The 20,987-nt window shown below is 42.4% G+C and overlaps 1 protein-coding gene and 1 long non-coding RNA gene across 3 annotated transcripts in view; one reads left to right on the top strand and one right to left on the bottom strand.

Moving 5' to 3' along the window:
• Positions 1 to 648: 648 nt before the first annotated feature.
• Positions 649 to 20,987, bottom strand: part of LOC121281326 — a 52,184-nt gene continuing 31,845 nt past the window's right edge. The window contains exons 3-4 of the long non-coding RNA XR_005943861.1: positions 5,356 to 5,560; positions 649 to 1,168 (exon numbers count right to left, since the gene is read on the bottom strand). This is a non-coding gene — a long non-coding RNA (uncharacterized LOC121281326). The remainder of the gene's footprint in view (positions 1,169 to 5,355; positions 5,561 to 20,987) is intronic.
• LOC121281325 (E3 ubiquitin-protein ligase TRIM8-like) overlaps positions 20,147 to 20,987 on the top strand; it is a 33,352-nt gene continuing 32,511 nt past the window's right edge. For both annotated transcript variants that reach the window (XM_041194225.1, XM_041194226.1), the window contains exon 1: positions 20,147 to 20,789. In XM_041194225.1, the coding sequence (XP_041050159.1) occupies positions 20,235 to 20,789 (555 nt within the window). In that variant the 5' untranslated portion in view covers positions 20,147 to 20,234. The remainder of the gene's footprint in view (positions 20,790 to 20,987) is intronic.

The raw sequence follows: 20,987 nt of genomic DNA, 5'->3' as shown, positions 1-20,987 counted from the left end.
AGATGCTGAAAATGCTCCTCCCACATCTGACTGAAAACAATTAGGTCATCATTGTGAACCGCACAATTGCTTAGACCCGCAATTACTTTCTTTGTCAGTCTTTAAAATGTCACAGGTGCATTCTTCATACCAAATGATATGACTTTAGACTGATATAGTCCACTTGGCATTATGAAAGCTGATATCTCCTTTGCCCTTTCCGACAATAGTAACTGCCAATATCGTTTTAGCAAGTCAATCTTTGTGATAAATTTTGATTGTCCCGCTTTCTCAATGCAATCTTTCAATTGTGGTCTGGGATATGAATTCACTTTTGTCACTGCATTCACCTTTCAATTGTCCACACAGTCTTTGTGTTCCATCCAGTTTCGGTACCAGTACAACAGGCGAACTCCAGTTACTGCAACTAGACTCAATGATATCATTTTGAAGCATGAAATCAATTTCTTTTTGTACTTGTGATAACTTTGCCAGATTTAATCTATAAGGTTGTTGCCTTTCTAGACATACATCATTTGAAGCTGAATGTGTCTTTCCCAACTTATTTCTACAAATAGTTTTGTGTGGCAATAGCTTTTCCAAATCACCTTGACACTTGTTTGGAAGGTAACTCAATATTTCGTTTGAATTTTCAAGCACCCCCTCATTATCCAATTTGATTAGAGGAAAATCAATTTCAGAGTCCTGCACTTGTACCTCTTTCTCATCATCCACCATCACTAACACCTCTTTTTGTTCCTCTTCCCTGTCAAAATACTTTTTCAGCATACTTACATGACATACCCACTGCTTCTTTCTTCTATCTGGAGTATTTATTAAATAATTTACTTCACTCAATTTCTTTTCAATCCTTTAAGGTCCACTAAATCTTACATTTAATGACTCACCTAGTACTGGTAACAAAACTAATACTTTCCAGAAACAAAACTGCGAATTTTAGCCGTCTTATCTGCTTTCGCTTTCATCACTTGCTGTGATATCTTTAAATGTTCCCTAGCCAACTCACATGCTCTGTTCAATCTTTCCCTGAAATTTGATACTTAATCCAGGAGAGTAGTTTCTGAATTCTGAGCCACCAATTTCTCATGAATCCATTTCAGTAGTCCCCTTACCTTATGACCGTAAACTAGTTCAAAAGGGCTAAAATCAGTTGATGCATTAGGAGTGCCTGTAATAGCAAAAAACAAAAGTGGAATTCCTGTATCCCAGTCCTGTGCATAATCACGATAGTATGCTCTTATCATAGTTTTTAAAGTTTGATGCCATCTTTCCAAAGCTCCTTGTGACTCCAGATGATAAGCTGTTAACTTAAACTGCTTTCACCCCAAACTGTTCATTACTTCCTTAAACAGCTGTGACATGAAATTTGACCCCTGATCTGATTGTATTTCTTTAGGTAAACCATATCTCATGAGAAAATTAATTAACTCCTCCACAATCTTCTTGGTTGTAATATTTCTTAAAGGTAATGCTTCAGGAAACCAGTAGACTCATCCATTACTGTTAATAAACACTGATTTCTACTTTTAGTCTTAGGAAGGGGTCCTATACAATCAATCATGACCCTGGTAAAAGGTTCTTCAAACGCTGGTATTGGGATCAAAGGCACACGCTTAATCACTGCTTGTGCTTTTCCTGTTACTTGACATATATAACAGGTTCTACAGAATTTGCCTACATCCTTATGCAACCCTGGCCAAAAAAAAACTTGTCATCTTTTCCTGTATTTCCCTAATTCCTAAATGTCCCCCCATTGGAATTTCATGAGCAATCCTCAGAATCTCATTTCTATAACTTAATGGGATAACAATCTGATGCACCTCCCTCCAGCTTTCATTTGCTGAGCATGATCCGACTGCCATTTTCTCACTAATATATTCCTTCGAAGATAATAACATACAGGAATACATTTTGCTTCGGTTTCTGAATAAGCTTTCTGACATAACTGTTTTAATTGCAAATCATTTTTCTGCAACTCCACTTTGAGTTAAACACTTTAACCGAACTGTCCTGCATTCCTTCCTCCTGAACAATGTTATCAAATACAGTGCCAGCTAATTGGATTTCGACAGCTTCTTCTTGCCTTTGAACTGCCTGCTTATCTTGTTTATTTTGTTCCTCCCTACGGACTTTTGATCTCATTATAACACAATTAGGAAACAATACAGGATGTTCCTTCTGTAGCACTTCTGCTGAAAACACTTCTACAGGCTGCTCAACTACCACAGGCATCACCCACATTTGTGATCCAGCTATATCATTACCCAGAATAAATTGAACCCCTGCAATGGGCAATTTTTCCAACACTCCAACAATAACCTCACCCATCTTCCATCTGCTCTTTAAATTTACCTTCCACAATGGAATTGATTTAGCATCTCCATCTCCTCCAACACTCCCTCTGCACAACAAATATCACTATCCAACAACATTAAGGACTGACTAGCCCCTGTGTCTCTTAAAATTTTAATCTTTACCTACTCCACCCTGTACACATGGAAAGACTTTCCCTTCACAGACAAAATCTTTAAACATTTCTGCGACCTTCTCCTCAGAATTCTCTTGAGTAAACTGTGAACACATTCCCACTTCTTTACCTTTCACAGATTCTCCTTGTTTCACCTGTACACAAACCACTGGTTTCTCCTGTGCCTGAATCTCAGAACCCACAGTACTTTTACTTCCAGAGCTTTTCTAATAATTCCTGCAGATTTTTCCTGCAATCTCCAACACTCTGACTTTGTGTGCCCCACTTTATTACAATAAAAACAGCTCAATTTTCAAATGTCACTTCTACATTTAGCACCTTCCTTTTTGTTAAAAAAAACTTCCTGAGAACTTCCAGTTACTCTTTCTCTTCCTGACTACCTGCCTTCCTTTCACCATGCCGCTTATTATCATTTTCCAATTTGAAAGGGGACAGAAAAATGGTTTAGCTCTATGAACTAACTCATAATCATCAGCTATCTCTGCTGTTTGTCTTACAGAATGAACCCTCTGTTCCTCCACATGAGTTCTCACTACTGAAGGGATTGAATCTTTAAATCCTTCCAAAAGAATGACTCAAGAGCTGCATAGGTTGTCTTTTAACCCCTGTATCCACCGGTCAAAATTACTTTGTTTTACTCTTTCAAACTCAATACAAGTTTGCCCAGGCTGTTTTCTCATATTCCTAAATTTCTGCCTGCCTGTATGCTGCAGGAACCAACTCATATGCACCCAACATAGCTTTTTTCACGACATCATAATTCACTGACATTTCTTCTGAAAGCGAAACGTGTACCTCAAGTCCCCTGCCTAATAATGTAAAGTGTAATAATAATGTCCAGTTTTCCCGTGGCCATTTCATCTGTTTAACTAGCTTCTCAAATGAAATAAAGAATGTTTCAATATCTTTTTCCTCAAACTTTAGAAGAGCTTGTACAAATTTAAACATATCCCCACTGGGTTCTACTCTAGAGATAAATCCTTCCTCACCTACTGACATCTCTTTTCTAACTGCCAACATTTTCAGTTGGAATTCTCTTTCTTTTTCTCTTTCCTCCTCTCTCGTCACAATTTCTAATTCCTTTTTAAAAGCCATTTTTATGCCCTTTGCTTCAAATGCAAGCTTTTTCAGTTCCTTTGCTTGTTCAAATTCTAGCATCTTCATTTGTAACTGAAGTCTCACTACCTCCAGCTGTGACTCACTAGTGTCAGGTTTCACTTCCAACTGTAGACACTGTGCTATAATTTTAACTATACCTGATTTCCTAGCTTCTGCAGGTAACCCCAATTGTAACTTATCTGCCAACTCTGCTAACTTACTTTTGGTTATTTTCTCCAACCCACTCAGAGTTATCTGTTCTACTCCTAGACATGTCTTAGCATTGCCAAAGCCATCTTGCAGTCTCACCACTCCTAAAATACCTCACCAACTCCTGAATTCAAAGTGCCTCTTGTACTCGTAAGCTTAAGATTCACCAATTTCTAACCAATCAAGGAATTAGAAATATAATTTATATCCCGGATGAGCCCCCAGTTGTTATGACCAATGCAGTTGGTAAAGTGGAGTTATTTAAAAATCCCAGGGGGAAACTTTGAACAACTGTCATAGCCTATAATTTTAAGTGTTATGTTTGAGATGTTACTCTAAATTCAGGAATCGGACCATCAGTTCTCGAGGTTTTACACTAAATTAATTGAAACATTTTATTAATTTAAACAGATTAAAAATATATATACACCTGGCTACAATTACTACAATCATAACTTTTAATAAATTTCCAAACTAATCTCCATTAAGGCAACAGCAACTCATAGAGTTAACCAAACACCAGGCAAAGCATTTTCACCTTATGAATTCAAAATGAGGTTCTTTTCACTATGGAGCCAGTTGGAGGCTTGCAGCTGCCTTTGATCTTACATTGCCTCTGCTCTGCACACCCAAAACCTACTGAAGTTATACCTACCACCACTGATTGAATTCTAATTCTTATTGTCTCACCAGTCTCTTTGAACTTTACCTTTTAACAATAAAACATCATTCATTGTACCAATTTTATTAGTAATATAAGCATATTGCTTGGTAGCTGCTAGAAAGGTATCAAGTTTTCACCCCACTTGAATGATCTATTCAAAAAATGCAAATACACTTTACCTCCATGTTTACATCTCAAACTAGTATATATCAAAGCACCCAGACTAGCTAGATTTAATCCAATTAAGACACACCTGCAGACTAAACATCAATTTTAAAATAAAAATATTTTCCAAAATATTCTATACATTAATAGCTTCATGGCACTGAGCTTCTGACCCCTTTATTCTCAGCATCACAAAGGCCGCTTACTTCCACCTCCATAATATCGCCTGTCTCTACCCATTCCTCAGCCCATCAGCAAATGAAATTTCCAATCTTGCTTTTGATGTCGCCAAACTTAACTATTCTAATGCTTTCCTGATTACCTTGCACCCTCCATAAACATGAACTCATCGGCCTCCCATTTCCTAAATCGCACCACATCCCTTTCACTGTTTACCTCTGTGTTCACTGAACTACATTGGCTCCCGGTCTGGCAAAACATCACTTTTAAAATGCTCATCCTTGTGTTCAAGTCCCACCACAGCCTCACTCCTCTTTATCTCTATAACTCCCTCCAGTCCATTCAACACCCTGAGGACTCTACATTCCACCATTTCTGGCCTCTTGTGCAGCCTCAGTTTCCTTTGCCCCATCATTGGTGTCCAGGCCTTCAACAGTCATGACCTTCAGCTCTGGAATTCCCTCCCCAAATCTCTTTGTCTCTCCACCTCTCCCTCTCCTCCTTTAAGAAGCTCTTTAAGACCTACTTGTTTAACCAAGCATTTTCTCACCTGTCCTAATGTCTCCTCCTTTGACTCAGTATGAATTTTTGACGGATTACTCACTGTTGAAGGGCCATGGGATGTTTTACTTTGTTAAAAATGCTTCATAAAGCCAAATATCTTTACGGGAAGAATTGGAGAGAGAAATCGAGAAGCTTCGGAGAGCCCAGCAGAATTGTTTCAGCAAACAGCGAGACTTGGGAGAGATCAGAAGCTGAAATAAAGGTAGGGAAAAGTGGAATTGAATATTGAAAGGGTTTCTCTTCTCACTGAGCCAATGAGCACTTCCAAACCAGGTTGGTTCTTCCTCTCCAGATCAAAACTGCAGCTATTACTCCAGGTGTGGATCAACCAGGTGGTAGTGCCATACCCAGTCTAAATAGAGTGCTCTTTCTTTTAAACTCAAGGCAACACTGGTTAAACTCTGTTTTCTGTCCCAGTAGACACCCCCCACTGCTTGTCTATCTTTAACGGGTGATGGCATAGTGATCTAAACAATCTATCCTTTCTCTGGAAAGTGCTGTATGCTCAGGGTGACAGCTGTGTGGAAGGACCATTTGTTATGAGAGTTGGTTTGGGTTTCAAACATGAATCATTGAGCTGAAAGGATAGTTATCAATGAGCTTCTCTGAATGGAGGAGAAAGCTGGAAGGAGATGAAGAATCCACATTGAAACTGATCAGTGAGGAGGGGCTCCGAGCTCTCAAACAGATTAGAACCTGTTCTGAAGCATTAAACAAGAGGATGGAACAGATTACATTAATAGATGGAGAGACCCAGAGTCTGGTTCAGAGATACCCTCCCTCCTTTATTCAGGTATATCTTCAATACAAACAGGGCCATGGCTGGGGAATGGGCTGTTTCTGTGAAGCTGGAGAAAGACTGAACTGTTTGAAAGTTGTTGGTGGGGCTCAGCATTGGAGCTGCCCCCTCAGCCCTGCCCTCAGTGTGTAGGTGCTGCTCCCTCAGCCCTGCCCTCAGAATGTTAGGGCCATAGGAGTAGTAGTAAGCCATTCGGCCTGTCAAGCCTGCTCCCCCATTCAATTAGATCATGGTTGATCTACCTCAACTCAATTTTCCTGTACTATCCCTATGTACCTTGATGTCAATAGTATCCAGAAATCTATCGATTTCTGTCTTAAACACGCTCATTAATTGAGCTGCCACAGCCCTAAGAGGTAGAGAATTCCAAAGATTCACCACTCTCTGAGTGAAGAAATTCCTCCTCAGCTCCGTCTTAAATGGTCTGCCCCTTATTCTGAGGCTTCAAGGGGACTTGGAGAGACTGTGCCCCTTGGTTCTAGACTCACCAGCCAGGGGAAACATCCTATCTACATTTACCCAGTCATGCTCTGTAAGAATTTTATAAGTTTCAATGAATTCACCACTCATTCTTCAAAATGCTAAAGAATACAGGCTGACTTTCCTCAATCACTCCTAATAAGGCAATTCCACCATCCCAAGGCTTAGTCTGGTGAACTTCCATTGCACTCTCTCTGTGGCAAGTATATCCTTTCTTAGATAAGGAAACCAAAACTGTACACAATACTCCAGGTGCAGTCTCTCCAAGGCTTTATACAATTGCAGCAAGATATCTTTACTCCTGTGCTCAAATTTCCTTGCGATGAAGGCCAACATACCATGTGCCTTCCTAATTGCTTGCTGCATCTGCAATGAACAAGGACACCCAGGTCCCTTTGGACATCAACACTTTCCAATCTCTAGCCATTTAAGAAATACCCTGCCTTTCCATTTTTCTACAAAAGTGGATAACTTCACCCTTATTCAAATGATATTCCATCTACCATGTTCTTGACCATTCACTTAGCCTCTCCAAGGGCAGAATTCTCCAAGGGCCCGCTCGCCAACGCATAGAATGATGCATGGTGACATAGGGCAGGCGTCCTGACGTCACTGCGCATCATTTAGATTTTCAGTTCGGCGGGCGCGCAGCCGAACTGTCAAAGGCTTATTAAGGCCATTTGAAACCTAATTAATTCAATTTAATGAGCTGCCCATCCAACCTTAAGGTTGGCGGGCAGGCAAAGAGCCCAAGTGGCCTTCGCATTTTTCATGAAACCTCATCTGCGGGTGGAATGAGATTTCATGAAGTGTTTTGAAATCTAATAAAAATTTATACATTTATTCTTTGACATGTTCCAGCTCATGTGATAGTGTCACGTGAGGGGACATGTTTTCAAAGTGTTAAAAATCTTTATTAAAATTTCAGCACTGAAACAAATCTCCCTGAGGCATCTCCATGCCTCAGGGAGATCTCTGGGCTCTTTCACGTGCGTGCATGAAAGAGAGCAGGGAACCTCTCGGGGAATCCCCTCCTGCCCGCACAGGGAGCGCTCAGTATTTCTGGGCGAGCGTCACACTGGGTGGGCCTTAATTGGCCCACCCATGTAAAATGGCAATGATCTCCAATCGGGGGCACCGATCGGGTTCGCGCCCACCCCCGCACAGCCCTTCCGATGGGGGGAAATTTCTGGCCCAAGTCCCCTTGAAGACTCCTCACAACTTACATTCTTACCTAATTTTGTATCATCAGCAAATTTGGAAATGTCACATTTAGTCCCCCCATACAAATCATTTGTACAGATTGTGAAAAACTGTGGCCCGGGTACTGATCCTTATGGTACCCCACTGGTAACAGTCTGCAATCCTGAGAATGACTCATTTATTTCTACTCTCTGTTTTCTGTTTGTTAACCAATTCTCAATCCATAGCAGTATATTATCCCCAATCTCATGTGCTCTAATCTTGTCTATGAACCTCTTGTGTGGGACCTTATTGGAAGCCTTCTGAAAATCCAAATACACTAAATCTGCTGGTTTTCCTTTATCTATGCTACAGGTAACATACTCAAAAAACTCCCAACAGGCTTGTCAAACATGATTTCCCTTTCATAAATCCATGTTGGCTCTGCCCAATCATATCACTTTTTCCTAAATGTCCAGTTAGCACATCCTTTTTAATAAATTCTAATGTTTTCCCTACTGCTGTGTCAAACTAACAGGTCTGTAGTTCTCAGTTTTCTCTCTCCATTCCTTCTTAAATAATGGAGTTGCATTTGCTACTTTCGAGTCCACAGAAACCTTTCAAGAACCTATAGGCAGAATTTTACGAGTCGGCAAGCGATGGCGGGGGGGCGGGGCCCATCCGCCGACACATAAAATGATGTGCAGTGACGTCGTGGGGAACTCCCAATGTCACTGCGCCCAATTTAAATTTTCAGGAAGGCAGGACCGCAGCAAAATCAGCTGCACGCTCACTGACCTGTCAATGACCAATTGATGCCATAGACAAGGTCAATTAAGTAATTAAAGGACCTGCCCATCCAACCTTAAAGTTGGTGGGCAGGCCAGGAGCCCCAGCAGGAATTAGAAAAAGCATGAAAACTCTTCCACGGGCGGAATGAGGTTTCATGTAGGCTTTAAAAAATTTTAATGAAGATTTTGTAAAAATTATGGACATGTCCCAACTCATGTGACATTGTGACATGAGGTAACGTTTCGGAATTTTTTTTCCCCAATGGGGGGAAAATTCAGCCCATAGAATTTTGAAAGATACCGCCAATGCATCCATTATCTCTGCAGCCCTGTCCTTCAACACTCTGGGATGTAGCTCATCTGGTCTAGGGGATTGATCAACCTTCGGTCCAATTAATTTTTTGAGTACTAGCACTTTATTCACATAAATTTCTTTAGTTCCTCATTTTCACAAGTCCATTGGTTCCCTAGTATTTCTGGAAGATTTTTCTGTATCTTCATCTGTGAAACAGTGATTGTTTCGTTTATACCCCATTTCCCTATTCTTGACTATAATTCTCCTGTCTCCAGTTGTAATGAACGCACATTTGTCCTTGCTAATCTTTTCCTTTTTACAAACCTAAGGAAGTTCTTACCTTTATGTTTTTCGCTAGCTTGCATTTATATTCTCTTTCCCCTTTCTTTATCCTCCTTTGCAGGATTCTAAACTGCTCTCAATCCTCGGGCTTATCACTTTTTCCGGCAACCTTATGAACCACTTCCTTTAATCTAAAGCAATCTTTAACTTCTTTTGTTAGCCATGGTCGATTCACCTTTCCTCTTGGTTTTTATGTTTTAAAGGAATACATATTTGTTGTCGACTATGTAATGCTCCATTAAATACTAGCTATTGCCTGTCTATCATTAATCTTTTTAGTGTATTTTCCCAATCCACCACAGCCGGCTTGCCCCTCATAGCTTCACAATTTCCTTCGTTCAGCTTTAAGACTAGTTTCAGAATGAACTATATCACCTTCAAACTGAATGTAAAATTCTGGCATGTTATGGTCACTATTTCATAAAGACTCCTTTACAACATGGTTATCGATTAGTCCTTTCTCATTACATAATACTAAATCTAAAATAGCCTATTCCCTAGTTGGTCCTTCAATGTCCTGCTCCAGAAACCCATCTTGTACATACTCCAAGAATTCATCCTCCCCTGCCCACTCAGCCCTGTCCTCGGAGTGTTGGTGCTACCCCACTGCCCTGCCCTCAGAGTGTTGGTACAGCCCGAGGATAGAGTGCAGTAAATTGTGGGATTTTTCCCCATTCCTGTGACTGGCCCACCTACTGTTACACACTGAATTCTTTCCTTTCAATCCCAAATTCACTGTTTGGTTCCACTGAGTGTTGGTTTGTTTGTTGACTGATTTGGTCTTCTCTCTTTATTCACAGAACTCGAAACAGTTCCTTTCCAGATAAGTTCCTCTCATTCATACAGGACCTGATGTTGATAGGGAACTTTCACCAGTATTTTGGAGAAGAGTGAAAGAGAATCAAGACTTGGAAACCTTCCCAGATAAGGTGCTTTCAAATGGTGGAAATATTGAGTGATGTTTGACTGAGAGGTTATTGGTTCAGGCAGCCTATGGGAAATAGCAGTAACATGGACTGTTCCATTGGTGTGTAGAGTTTCTCAGGAACCTGTTAGATAGGAAGTGATAAGAGTGAGAGAGAGAAAGCTGCAGTGTGTTGTATCTAATCCAGGCTTTCTAAAGGCTCCATGTGTCTCAGTGACAGCTCTATTCCATTGAGTGTCATATGATTAGCTTGGTCTATCAGCCAGCCTCTGGAGAAATGAGGAGGGGGTCAGGTCCCAGTGTCAGAGTGATGGTAAAATGTATTTTGATTGGCTCATTCTGTCCACTTGGAGAAATGACTGGGTGCTGAGATTTCCCAGTAATGTCAGTGTCACTGGACACTCTGACCCTGATATTAATAGAGAGGTAGGGAGGGTGCAGGGGAGGCTGTTAACATGAGAAGATCCTGGCAAGGCTGGATTGTGGAGGCCCTGTCGATCTCAACGTCCAGGCCTCAGTTAAATAATCTTCTTCAGGTTCTCACCTAACAGTGGTGATTGAAAACAAAAACAGAATTACCTGGAAAAACTCAGCAGGTCTGGCAGCATCGGCGGAGAAGAAAAGAGTTGACGTTTCAAGTCCTCATGACCCTTCAACAAATTGATGGCCTGACTGGCAGATGGGAGCCAAACAAGCGGCAAGGGGGCAGAGCTAGAGACCCATGATGATGTTGCCATTACTCATAGAGCAAAGCAGAAGCTCTGAGACCCCATCAAGGGCTGGGGAGTGAAGGCTGAAAGATGGGGCTTGGGTCTCCTGCTCCGCCTGGCCCACAAGGAGTGCTAAAAGGAGCACTTCTTTAATACTGACTTTGGCCAGTCGGCTCCTCTGGCCTCTGATCTTTGCTAGCTCAGTTGTTCAATTGTCCCTCTGACCTAGGCTCACACTTTAGTCACTGCCAGTCATCAGGCAGTAACTTCTGAATGTTAATTAGATGGTGACTGCCTTTCCTAGGAGTCTTGTCGATGGCCTGATTTGTGTTAAAATTTAAATGAATGGGAAAGTGGTCAGATTGCTTCATCCCAATATTTTAATCCACATTCTTCCCCCTCCCATTGGGAGTTAAAATAGAGCGGTCTGTGAGGGAATCTCATTGATCCCAGGTCCCTGGGAGGCTGTTCCTTCTCCTCACTTCACATGATTGTAGTGAGTGTGTTCCTGCAGAGAGGGGGGAGCACAGTCTGGAGACCCTCAGGATAATAATCATTGTTAATGATGGAAAGATGAGGCTCCAGTACAGAGAAATTGGACTGAACACAGATAGATTTGAAAATCACAAACTGAACTGAAGTGGCAGCAAAACAGGATCCTACTGCACTTGTGGAAACGGTGAATGCAGGGAGACTGCAAATTCCAGGATTCTGCCATTATCAGTGCTGTGCACTGTCAGTACAAGCAGTAGAAGGGGTGCAGGTTGTTGCACTGATCACTTATTCCCCTTTGGGTTTCTGATCTGAAATGTCTACACTGATAAAAGCATTCTATCCTCTTTCATTACAGAGTGACTGAGACTCAGAGGATCACAGAGCCAGATATTCCAGCGCTCACCCTGAACCTGTCCAATATATCTCAACTTTTCCAGAAGAGGCTGAATGGATGGGAAAAGTACCACTCAGACATATTAGGAATCATCAGTAAGAACATGCAGCTTTTCTCCAATATAAGGGACTGGGAGCAGGTTGGGTTAGTTGTGTTCAGACAGCTGGGAATACCCCTGAACTTTTATATCAGCTCCCTGTGTGTGTGTGGATCAGAAGCCTGAGATTAATCATCAGTCCCCAGTGACATCTGCTTTAAACATTCCTCTCTGAAATGGGCCAAATCTTCACCCACAATTAGTCAGGTAGGGCCGGACATACACGGTTTCAATCAGAGTGTCTGTTAAAGGGACACTGTCTCTCATAGGGCGAAAAGTATGTTTAAAGAGTAAAATAAAGGGAAATTTGCATTTTGTAGCACCTTTCACAACCTCGGGATATCCCAAAGGTCTTGGCAGCCAATGAAGTTCTATTTTTGAAGTGTAGCCCTTGTTGTAACGTAGGAATATATAAGGATGGAATATGAGAATGAGAGACGATCTTATTGAAACATATAAGATCCTGAGGGGTCTTGACAGAGTGGATGCTGAAAGGATGTTTCTCCTTGTGGGAAAGACTAGAACTAGGAAGCACAGTTTTAAAATAAGGGATCTTCCATTTAAGACGGAGATGAGGAGAAATGTTTCCTCTCAGAGGGATTTTAAGGCTGAGTTAGTTTGATTCTTGATTGACAAGGGAGTCAAAGGATATAGTGGGTAGGAAGGAAAGTGGAGCTGAGGCCACAATCAGATCAGCCATGATCTTATTGAATGGCAGAGCTGGCTCAAGGGGCTGAATGGCCTAATCCTGCTCCTAATGTATATGTTCGTATTTTACAATTGTATACTAGTACACACATATAAAACAAGGCATGGCTGAGAGCCCAGACAGCTATTTGAATATGGAATACCTGCTCCCCAGAGAAAACATTGTTTCATTGACCGCTCAGGCACTTTGATCTCTGCTGTCAATTTCATAATGTTTGTTTATACAAGTTAAGTGGTTTTAAGGGTTTGTGTTTTTTGAGACTTTAAAGGGCCTGGATGATTGACATTTTTATTAGTTTGTAGTGCAGGCTTTTTTTTCAGACGTAGGAGAAAGTTATGGATGGATTACTTTTCTTCGAAGCTTTTTTTAAAACGTCAAAAACACTTTATGGTTCATTGGTCCTCAAAAGTGTACAATGGGTCACTGGGCTTGAAAATGCCATATCTTGGCATGGGGGCATGAGGGGCCAGAGGGGGTGGGTGGAAGGGCAAAGCTTGGCAGAGTGGACATGAGGGGACATAGGGGGTGGATGGAAGGGTAGAGATGGCATGGAGGCATAAGGGCCACAGGGAGTGGGTGGAAGGGCAGAGCTTGACATAGGGGGCATAAGGGGCCATGGGGAGTGGGTGAAAGTGTGGAGCTTGATATGGCTAAGGGGGGAATAGGGTGGAGCAGAGGCTAGATATGGGAGGCAGGATAAGGGTGGAAGGGGGAGTCGGTTCAAAGGCTGGAGCAGAGGCTGGACACAGGAGGCAGTCTAAGGGGGGGAGGGGTAGCAGAGGCTGGACAAGGGAGGCAGGCTAAGGGTGGAGGGGGTAGGGTGGTGGTGAAGCTGGACATGAGAGGCAGACAAAGCCTGGAGGGGGTTGGGGCAGGGAGGGAAGGGTGGAGCAGATGCTGAACAACAGTGGCAGGTAAAGGATGAAGGGCACAGGGTAGAGTGTCTGAAGAAGGAAGAGACTGTCTGGAGAAAGGGGAAGGCAGCGAGGAATGCAGCGATGTGAGATGAGGGAAGGGCCTTTCGTAGTGGACCGGGGGATTCTGTGGCTGGGTCAGGGAGGGGACTTTACGGACAAGGATGGTTGGAGAGAGAATGGTCTTAGAGGGTGGGCTGTGCAATTGATGGTGGCACCCTGGGTGTTGAACTGAAGGTACTGGTCAGAGGAGGGAACACAGTCAGAGTGGGGAGTGGGGTGCGGTAGGGTGGCAGGTCCAGGGTGATAGTTGCATAGTTGAAGGTTTCATGGGTGTGGAAGTCACTGAGGCTGATTACACAGGTGGCTCAGATAACAAGAGGGGTCAGGGTGGGCATGGGGACAGCAACGGGTATTGGCTCTAAGGAGAAGGATGGCATGTGGAAGTGTTATGAAATTTAACAGTCAAGTCCTTAACCCAACTGATGAAGAAGTTGAATCTTGCCCAAGAACAGGGAGAGCAAAGTGACAAACAATTAAGATACAAAATGTAGAAAAATTAACATAGCTAACCTTGAGACTGGTTTCTGTGAGCCAAAAAGACTTGAGACTGGTTGCTGCAAGCTGAAAAAATACTTACAAGACAGACTGATTGATCCTCAAGAACTCTGAGATTAAAGAGTCCTAAGAAAAGCTAAAAACCTGCTAAAATATATCAATAATGAGTTTGTTCCTACCCAGTAACTACAATTAGGCAAGAAATTTTTTTTAGGTATCGCCTCTAAGTAAGCATCAGGGTCAGACCATTCCATCCTGAACAGCAGTGAGTAGAGATCTTAGATAGATTTCTTCATGCTTAGCTGAGACAAGATAAAACTAACCTTTATACTTTGGTTGTGAAGATAAACCTACTATATTCTTTGTTTGTGATATCCTGCATTTAATTTTAGGTGGATTTGTTTATTTTAATTATATTACACTTTGTAAGGTTGCAACCATTACTATAATGTAATTCGGGATTTATTCTTATAATAAAATGATATTAAGTAATCATTATAAAAGTTGTAGACTCACTCTTTATACCTCAGGGCCCTAACTTCTCTAGAGTTCTTGGAGAGGAATTCTATGTACTGAGGTAGGTTAACTTAGGGGAGTTAATTCTATTATAATGTGTCTACTAAGTATATTTTATTCTGAAATACCTTTGTTTAGCCTATATACTCCTGAGAGAGAGGACATTTTATTTTAAGGCCAAGCCTGTAGATAATAATAGCTGACTAAGCTCTTATAATGATTTAAAATCACTCCCAGTAGAGGATTATGACTAACAATAAGTTTGATTAAATAAATTTATCCTCCTGGGAGGGTAAAGATAGTAGAACCATCACAGAGGTGAATGGTAATAGGGTTCAGGGTAATGGGGGAGGTTTAAGGGTGGCGGACGGGAGAGGAATAGTGATATTGGGTGGGTCAAGTGTGATGGGGGAAGTTGGTGGGTGACAGGAGAAGGATAGAAGGTAGTTGAACGAGTCTTAAAATTAACGCTTACCATTTTTCCAACAATACAATGCTGCAATACTTAGAATTGGGAGGAGGGTCTTTTCAAGTGTATAGAGTTCAAGGTCAGCACAATTTGCTGACTAAAGGGACAAAGTGGCAACTGGATGGCAGCCATGATAGTTGTGTTCCCTCTATGGTGAAGCCCACATGGCAGCAGGTTAATTCCTGACTCATAGGTCTCATGATTCAAGATCCCAGCAAGGTGTAGAGCTGCCATTCATTCTGTGCCATTTGCCATATGCTGCTTTCAGAAATGAAGGATGGGAAGAGGTGAATGCCTCCATGGGGCACGGCTGGTGGATGGTGGCCAGATCCTGACTCCAAATCTCCATCCTCCTAGGTGAACAGTCATGCAGGATAGGGGTCATATGGTTAGTCTTTCTATAATACCAAGGCAATAGTCTCTCTAGAGTATTGAGGGCAGTGGAGGCAAACTGAATAGTGTCAGAGGGAGGTTTCCCATAAATGGCTCTCGTCATCAGGGTCAAAGAGCAATTTTTCCATGTGCAGTCATGTATGAACAGGCGAAACACCTAACTCTTGTTCTTCAGGATATCCTTCACCTGGAAGAGGTGGGGTGGGGATGCCATTTCTAGACAGAGGCCAGGCACAGGACTTAGCACTGGCGTGGTGGCTCTGAGATGGAGGCAAACCTGTAAAGAATATGTTCACTAGATTTATTACTTCAATTCGTTCACAGATCCACTGAGGTGTAGATAATGCAGGCTCCAGGCCTAGCTTTCTACTGGCTCTCATCCAGATAAGGAGAAGGAAGCCCATCACATGGCCATGGCCATGAGGTGCAACAGCCTGAGCAGCAAGAGGCAGCGGGGCCTCAGGAAGGTCAAGATGCTGGCAAACAGGGTCCACTGCAACAGTGAGCAATGGTCCGACCACAGGTGAATCGTAGGCAGTACAGTTATCTACAAATGAGCAAAAGGAAATGCTGGAGGTGCCTTCAGATGTGCCAAAATGTGGTTGCTTACATCAGCCAGTAATAACCTGCAGCCACAAGAATTTGGAGGGAATCCCATGCTGCTGGCATTGGAGGTCACCGCTGCCTTAAACTTCTTTGCAAGTGGCTCCTTCCAGGGCACTGGGGACCTGTGCAGCATCTTCCAGTCAACAACGCACAAGTGCATACAAGAGGTGACTGATACCCTATTCAGGAGAGTGCAGCAATTTGTCCAATTTGGCCTGGAACCCGAAAGCCAGGCTGCCAGAGCATTGGGTTTTGTAGTAATCTCAAGTTTCCCACAGGGGCACAGTGCAATTAAATGCACACACGTGGCCTTGAGAGCTCCCTGACAATAGCCAGTCACATTCCTCAGTAGAAAATCTCTTTGAACATACAGGTAAATATGATCACAGAAGGCAAATTTTGTGTTTGTGCTGGATTCCCAGGGAGCTCTCATGGCACCTATATTCTGATCCATCCCAGGTGCCACAAGATTTTGGAGGACCTTGGCCACCATAGGGCTGGCACCTTGGGAACAAGGGATACCCCCAGAAGACCTGGCTAATAACCAAAATTCAGGTCCCTTTAAGAGTAAACCAGGATAAAATCAGAGTGAATTGAGAACAGGTGATGCTCATTGAAGCCTATACTTAAAAGCTGAGTTTCCCCCTATCACAAGTAGTTGGGTTTGCTTCTGGATAGAAAGAGGATCCAGAAGGGAAGAGTGGAAACTGGTATTTGTGCAGAACTATAGTTTAACAATAAAACAGTTCTGATTCATAGGATATCTTCTGTTGCCTGATTTGGTAAATGGATATTTGCTTATTAAACAATGATAAACTGCAGGAAATACATTTGATCTCAGCTCCAATATCTATGTCTAATGGTGTGATTATTTAGAACTTCTGGAAACCACAAGACTTAACACACACGGATCAGTAGAGGTTGCAAAACTGTCTTTGTTCCAAAACAAAAATAAAAACTCAGCAGGTCTAGCAGCATCTGCGGAGAGGAACACAGTTAACGTTTCGAGTCCATTTGACTCTTCAACAGAACTAAGTAAAAATAGAAAAGAGGTGAAATATAAGTTGGTGGGGGGTGGGGACAGGTTGAGCTGGATAGAGGGCCAGTGATATGTGGAGATAGCCAAAAGATGTCATAGACAAAAGGACAAAGAGGTGTTAAGGGTGGTGATATTATCTAAGGAATGTGCTAATTAAGGGTAGAAAGCAGGACAAGCAAGGTACAGATAGCCCTAGTCAGGGTGGGGTGGGGGGAAGGGATCGAAATAGGCTAAAAGGTAGAGATAAAACAATGGATGGAAATACATTTAAAAATAATGGAAATAGGTGGTAAAAGAAAAATCTATATAAATTATTGGGAAAAAAGGGGGAGGAATTGGAAAGGGGGTGGGGATGAAGGAAAGAGTTCATGATCTAAAATTGTTGAACTCAATATTCAGTCTGGAAGGCTGTAAAGTGCCTAGTCAGAAGATGAGGTGCTGTTCCTCCAGTTTGCATTGAGCTTCACTGGAACAATGCAGCAGGCCAAGGACGGACATGTGAGCATGAGAACAGGGTGGGGTGTTGAAATGGCAAGCGACAGGGAGGTCTGGGTCATGCTTGCAGACAGATTGAAGGTATTCCGCAAAGCGGTCACCCAGTCTGCGTTTGGTCTCTCCAATGTAGAGGAAACCGCATTGGGAGCAACAAATGCAGTAGACTAAATTGAGGGAAGTGCAAGCGAAATGCTGCTTCACTTGAAAGGAGTGTTTGGGCCCTTGGACGGTGAGGAGAGGGAAAGTAAAGGGGCAGGTGTTGCACCTTCTGCGGTTGCATGGGAAAGTGCCATGGGAGGGGGTTGAGGTATAGGGGGTGATGGAGGAGTGGACCAAGGTGTCCCAGAGGGAACGATCCCTGTGGGTGAAGGGAAGATGTATTTGGTGGTGGCATCATGCTGGAGTTGGCGGAAATGGCGGAGGATGATCCTTTGAATGTGGAGGCTGGTGGAGTGATAAGTGAGGACAAGGGGGACCCTATCATGGTTCTAGGAGGGAAAGGAAGGCATGAGGGCGGATGCGCGGGATTTGGGCCGGACACGGTTGAGGGCCCTGTCAACCACCGTGGGTGGAAACCCTCGGTTAAGGAAGAAGGAAGACATGTCAGAGGAACTGTTTTTGAAAGTGGCATTATCAGAACAGATGCGACGGAGGCGAAGGAACTGAGAGAATGGGATGGAGTCCTTACCGGAAGTGGCGTGTGAGGAGCTGTAGTCGAGGTAGCTGCAGGAATCGGTAGGCTTTGTAATGAATATTGGTGGACAGTCTATCACCAGAAATTGAGACAGAGAGGTCAAGGAAGGGAAGGGAAGTGTCAGAGATGGACCATGTGAAAATGATGGAGGGGTGGAAATTGGAAGCAAAATTAATAAATTTTTCCAGATCCAGACGAGAGCATGAAGCAGCACCGAAGCAATCATCGATATACCAGAGAAAGAGTTGTGGGAGGGGGCTGGAGTAGGACTGGAACAAGGAATGTTCCACATACCCCATAAAGAGACAGGCATAACTGGGGCCCATGTGGGTAACCATAGCCACACCTTTTATTTGGAGGAAGTGAGAGACTTTGTTCCAACCTGGAAAAGTCACCAGCCATAGATCTTGAAAATGAAAATGAGGGAGTGAGTATATATTGTGTATGTGATTATTCATAATAGTTATTGAATCTGAGTAATTATCATTTGATCAGTCAATTTACACTCTATTTGTGATCATTATTAGTTATTTTGTGATTATTGGTAATATTTTAATTTCATATTTAATTCCATTGAAAGCCAATAAATGCATTTAAACCCTATTCTCCTGTGGAGTAACATGAATTTGTGTAACAATATCCATTCCTTAACAGTTGAAGGGGACAAAAGTGTCGGCCTGTTCCATAGGAAAGAGATTTTGATGCTAACAACCTGTATTTATCTGATTTTTAACGTTGTAGCATTACAATAAATCATTGCGCCAGATTCATTATCAAACGTGAAGTTAGATGGGAGTTTACAAAAACCTATCCTTGCTCTTCAAGCAACAAAATTTATACTCGATATGGTCAGATACAGAGATGTATTTATATGGTTTTCTGACTTTGATGAGGAGTCTCAGGCAAATAGATTGAATGTTCCGTGGGTTGTTTATAACCTGCCCAGTCTTGATCCAGTGTTCAACACTGTGAAAAATTTAGTTAGGTAAGTTTGGAATATGGGATGGTTTTGGGATTGGAACCAGCAGGGTCAGATACAGTAATCTGGGACTGTTGACTGGTGTTCAATGTCACTATCCACCTGTATTCTGTATCAGTTCACCCCGCCCTTTGTCCAAAGTTAGAACGAAAAAGGGGTTAAAACCTCACAACAAGCATCACAAAATAGTTGTTATGAGGAGAAAATAGTTTGAACTAAATGTTGATGGCTAAAGACTAGTTATGGTAATGGTTGTTGAGACTGCTCTGCTGGGGGTGACTGTGTTCCAGACCCTGAGCAGATGGAGTTAATATACAGATCAGCTATTATCTGAATGCTGGAATAGGCTCGACAGGCTCAATAACCTCCTCCTGTTCCTTTTTGACTCTGACAAAACTGGGCACAGCACTCAGGGTGAGTCTGACCAGAACAATGTACAGTTGTATCATGATTTCCTCTCCTGTTTTGGGTTTGTACTCCATCATTAAGTTGTCTTTGTTGCTGCAGCTACTTGTTGTTTATACATGTTTCATGTAGAGTTTACTGAGACTTGGAGCCTCTGCTGCTTTATTTTTTACATCTCTCTTTGCTCCTCTGATGACTGTTAACTTTTTCTGCATTTGTTTCTATTCTTCCTAGAAAACTCCTTCCTCCTTCCAGGTTATTTTTCATCTTCATATAGGTTTTAATATATTTGTTAAATTATTTTGGGTCTGGTCTGAGCTGATTAGTTTTCAGCTTGTGTTTATTAAGCCTAGCTTGCTGTATTCTGACTCCATGTTATAAAATGCAATCTTGTTTTTCTGAAACTGGTTCCGAATGCTACTCCAGGCCTGTAAAAGGTTAAACTTCAGCCAGAGTGAATCATGAAAGCGAAACTAACATTCTCATTCTCTGCATCAAGTGTTTATAAAGATTTTACTTCCTGCTCTGGTTTCACAGTGTCTCCGATACTGTGTGAAATCCCTTCAGGTGCTGTAACAATGGATCCTGCAGCTTTAGAGGATGAATTAACCTGTGCTGTGTGTCTGCAGGTGTACCAGGATCCTGTAATTCTGCCCTGTCAGCACAGTTTCTGTTTGAAATGTATTGAAAGAGTTTGGGCCCACACAGCAGGCCCAGGAAGGTTTGAGTGTCCTCAATGTCGCCGTAAATTCAATCCCAGACCCAGTCTGGAGAGAAACTTGACTCTATGTAATATAGTGGAAAAATATAACCACTCACAGCCTCCTGCTGGTCATGTCGTGTGTGATTACTGTTATAGTAATCCAAACCCAGCTGTGAAGACTTGTCTGAAATGTGAAATATCTCTTTGCTCCCTTCATTTAAAGCCACATTTACGGAACAAGGCTTTCAGTGGACATACTCTCACTGAACCTGTGTCTGACCTTACAGGCAGGCAGTGTCCTGACCATAAGGATCCCCTAATCTTCTATTGTAAAGATGATGAAGAGTGTGTATGTGTTTCCTGTGCAAAAATAGGGAAACATAAATCCCACACATTGCTGAGCCTGGATGAGGCACAAGTTGCAATTAAGGTGAGTGACACAATTCCTGATATTAAATATAATGAGGGAGAGTTTTCCTGTTAATGATTAACATTAATTGGAACTGATTGCAGACAGTGCTGATTTAGCTCAGTGTTTTCTTGTTGCCCTGAGTCTTGGTTTATGGAAGTTTGTTCTTTGTTATATTTGCTCCCTCCCCTTTCTCTTACAGTCTGCCTGAGAGAACAG

The sequence above is a fragment of the Carcharodon carcharias genome, chromosome 8 (assembly GCF_017639515.1).
Source record: "Carcharodon carcharias isolate sCarCar2 chromosome 8, sCarCar2.pri, whole genome shotgun sequence".
Taxonomy (NCBI): Eukaryota; Metazoa; Chordata; class Chondrichthyes; order Lamniformes; family Lamnidae; genus Carcharodon; species Carcharodon carcharias.
The sequence above is the reverse complement of the archived record's forward strand: the minus strand, read 5'-3'. Positions and strand labels throughout refer to the sequence as shown.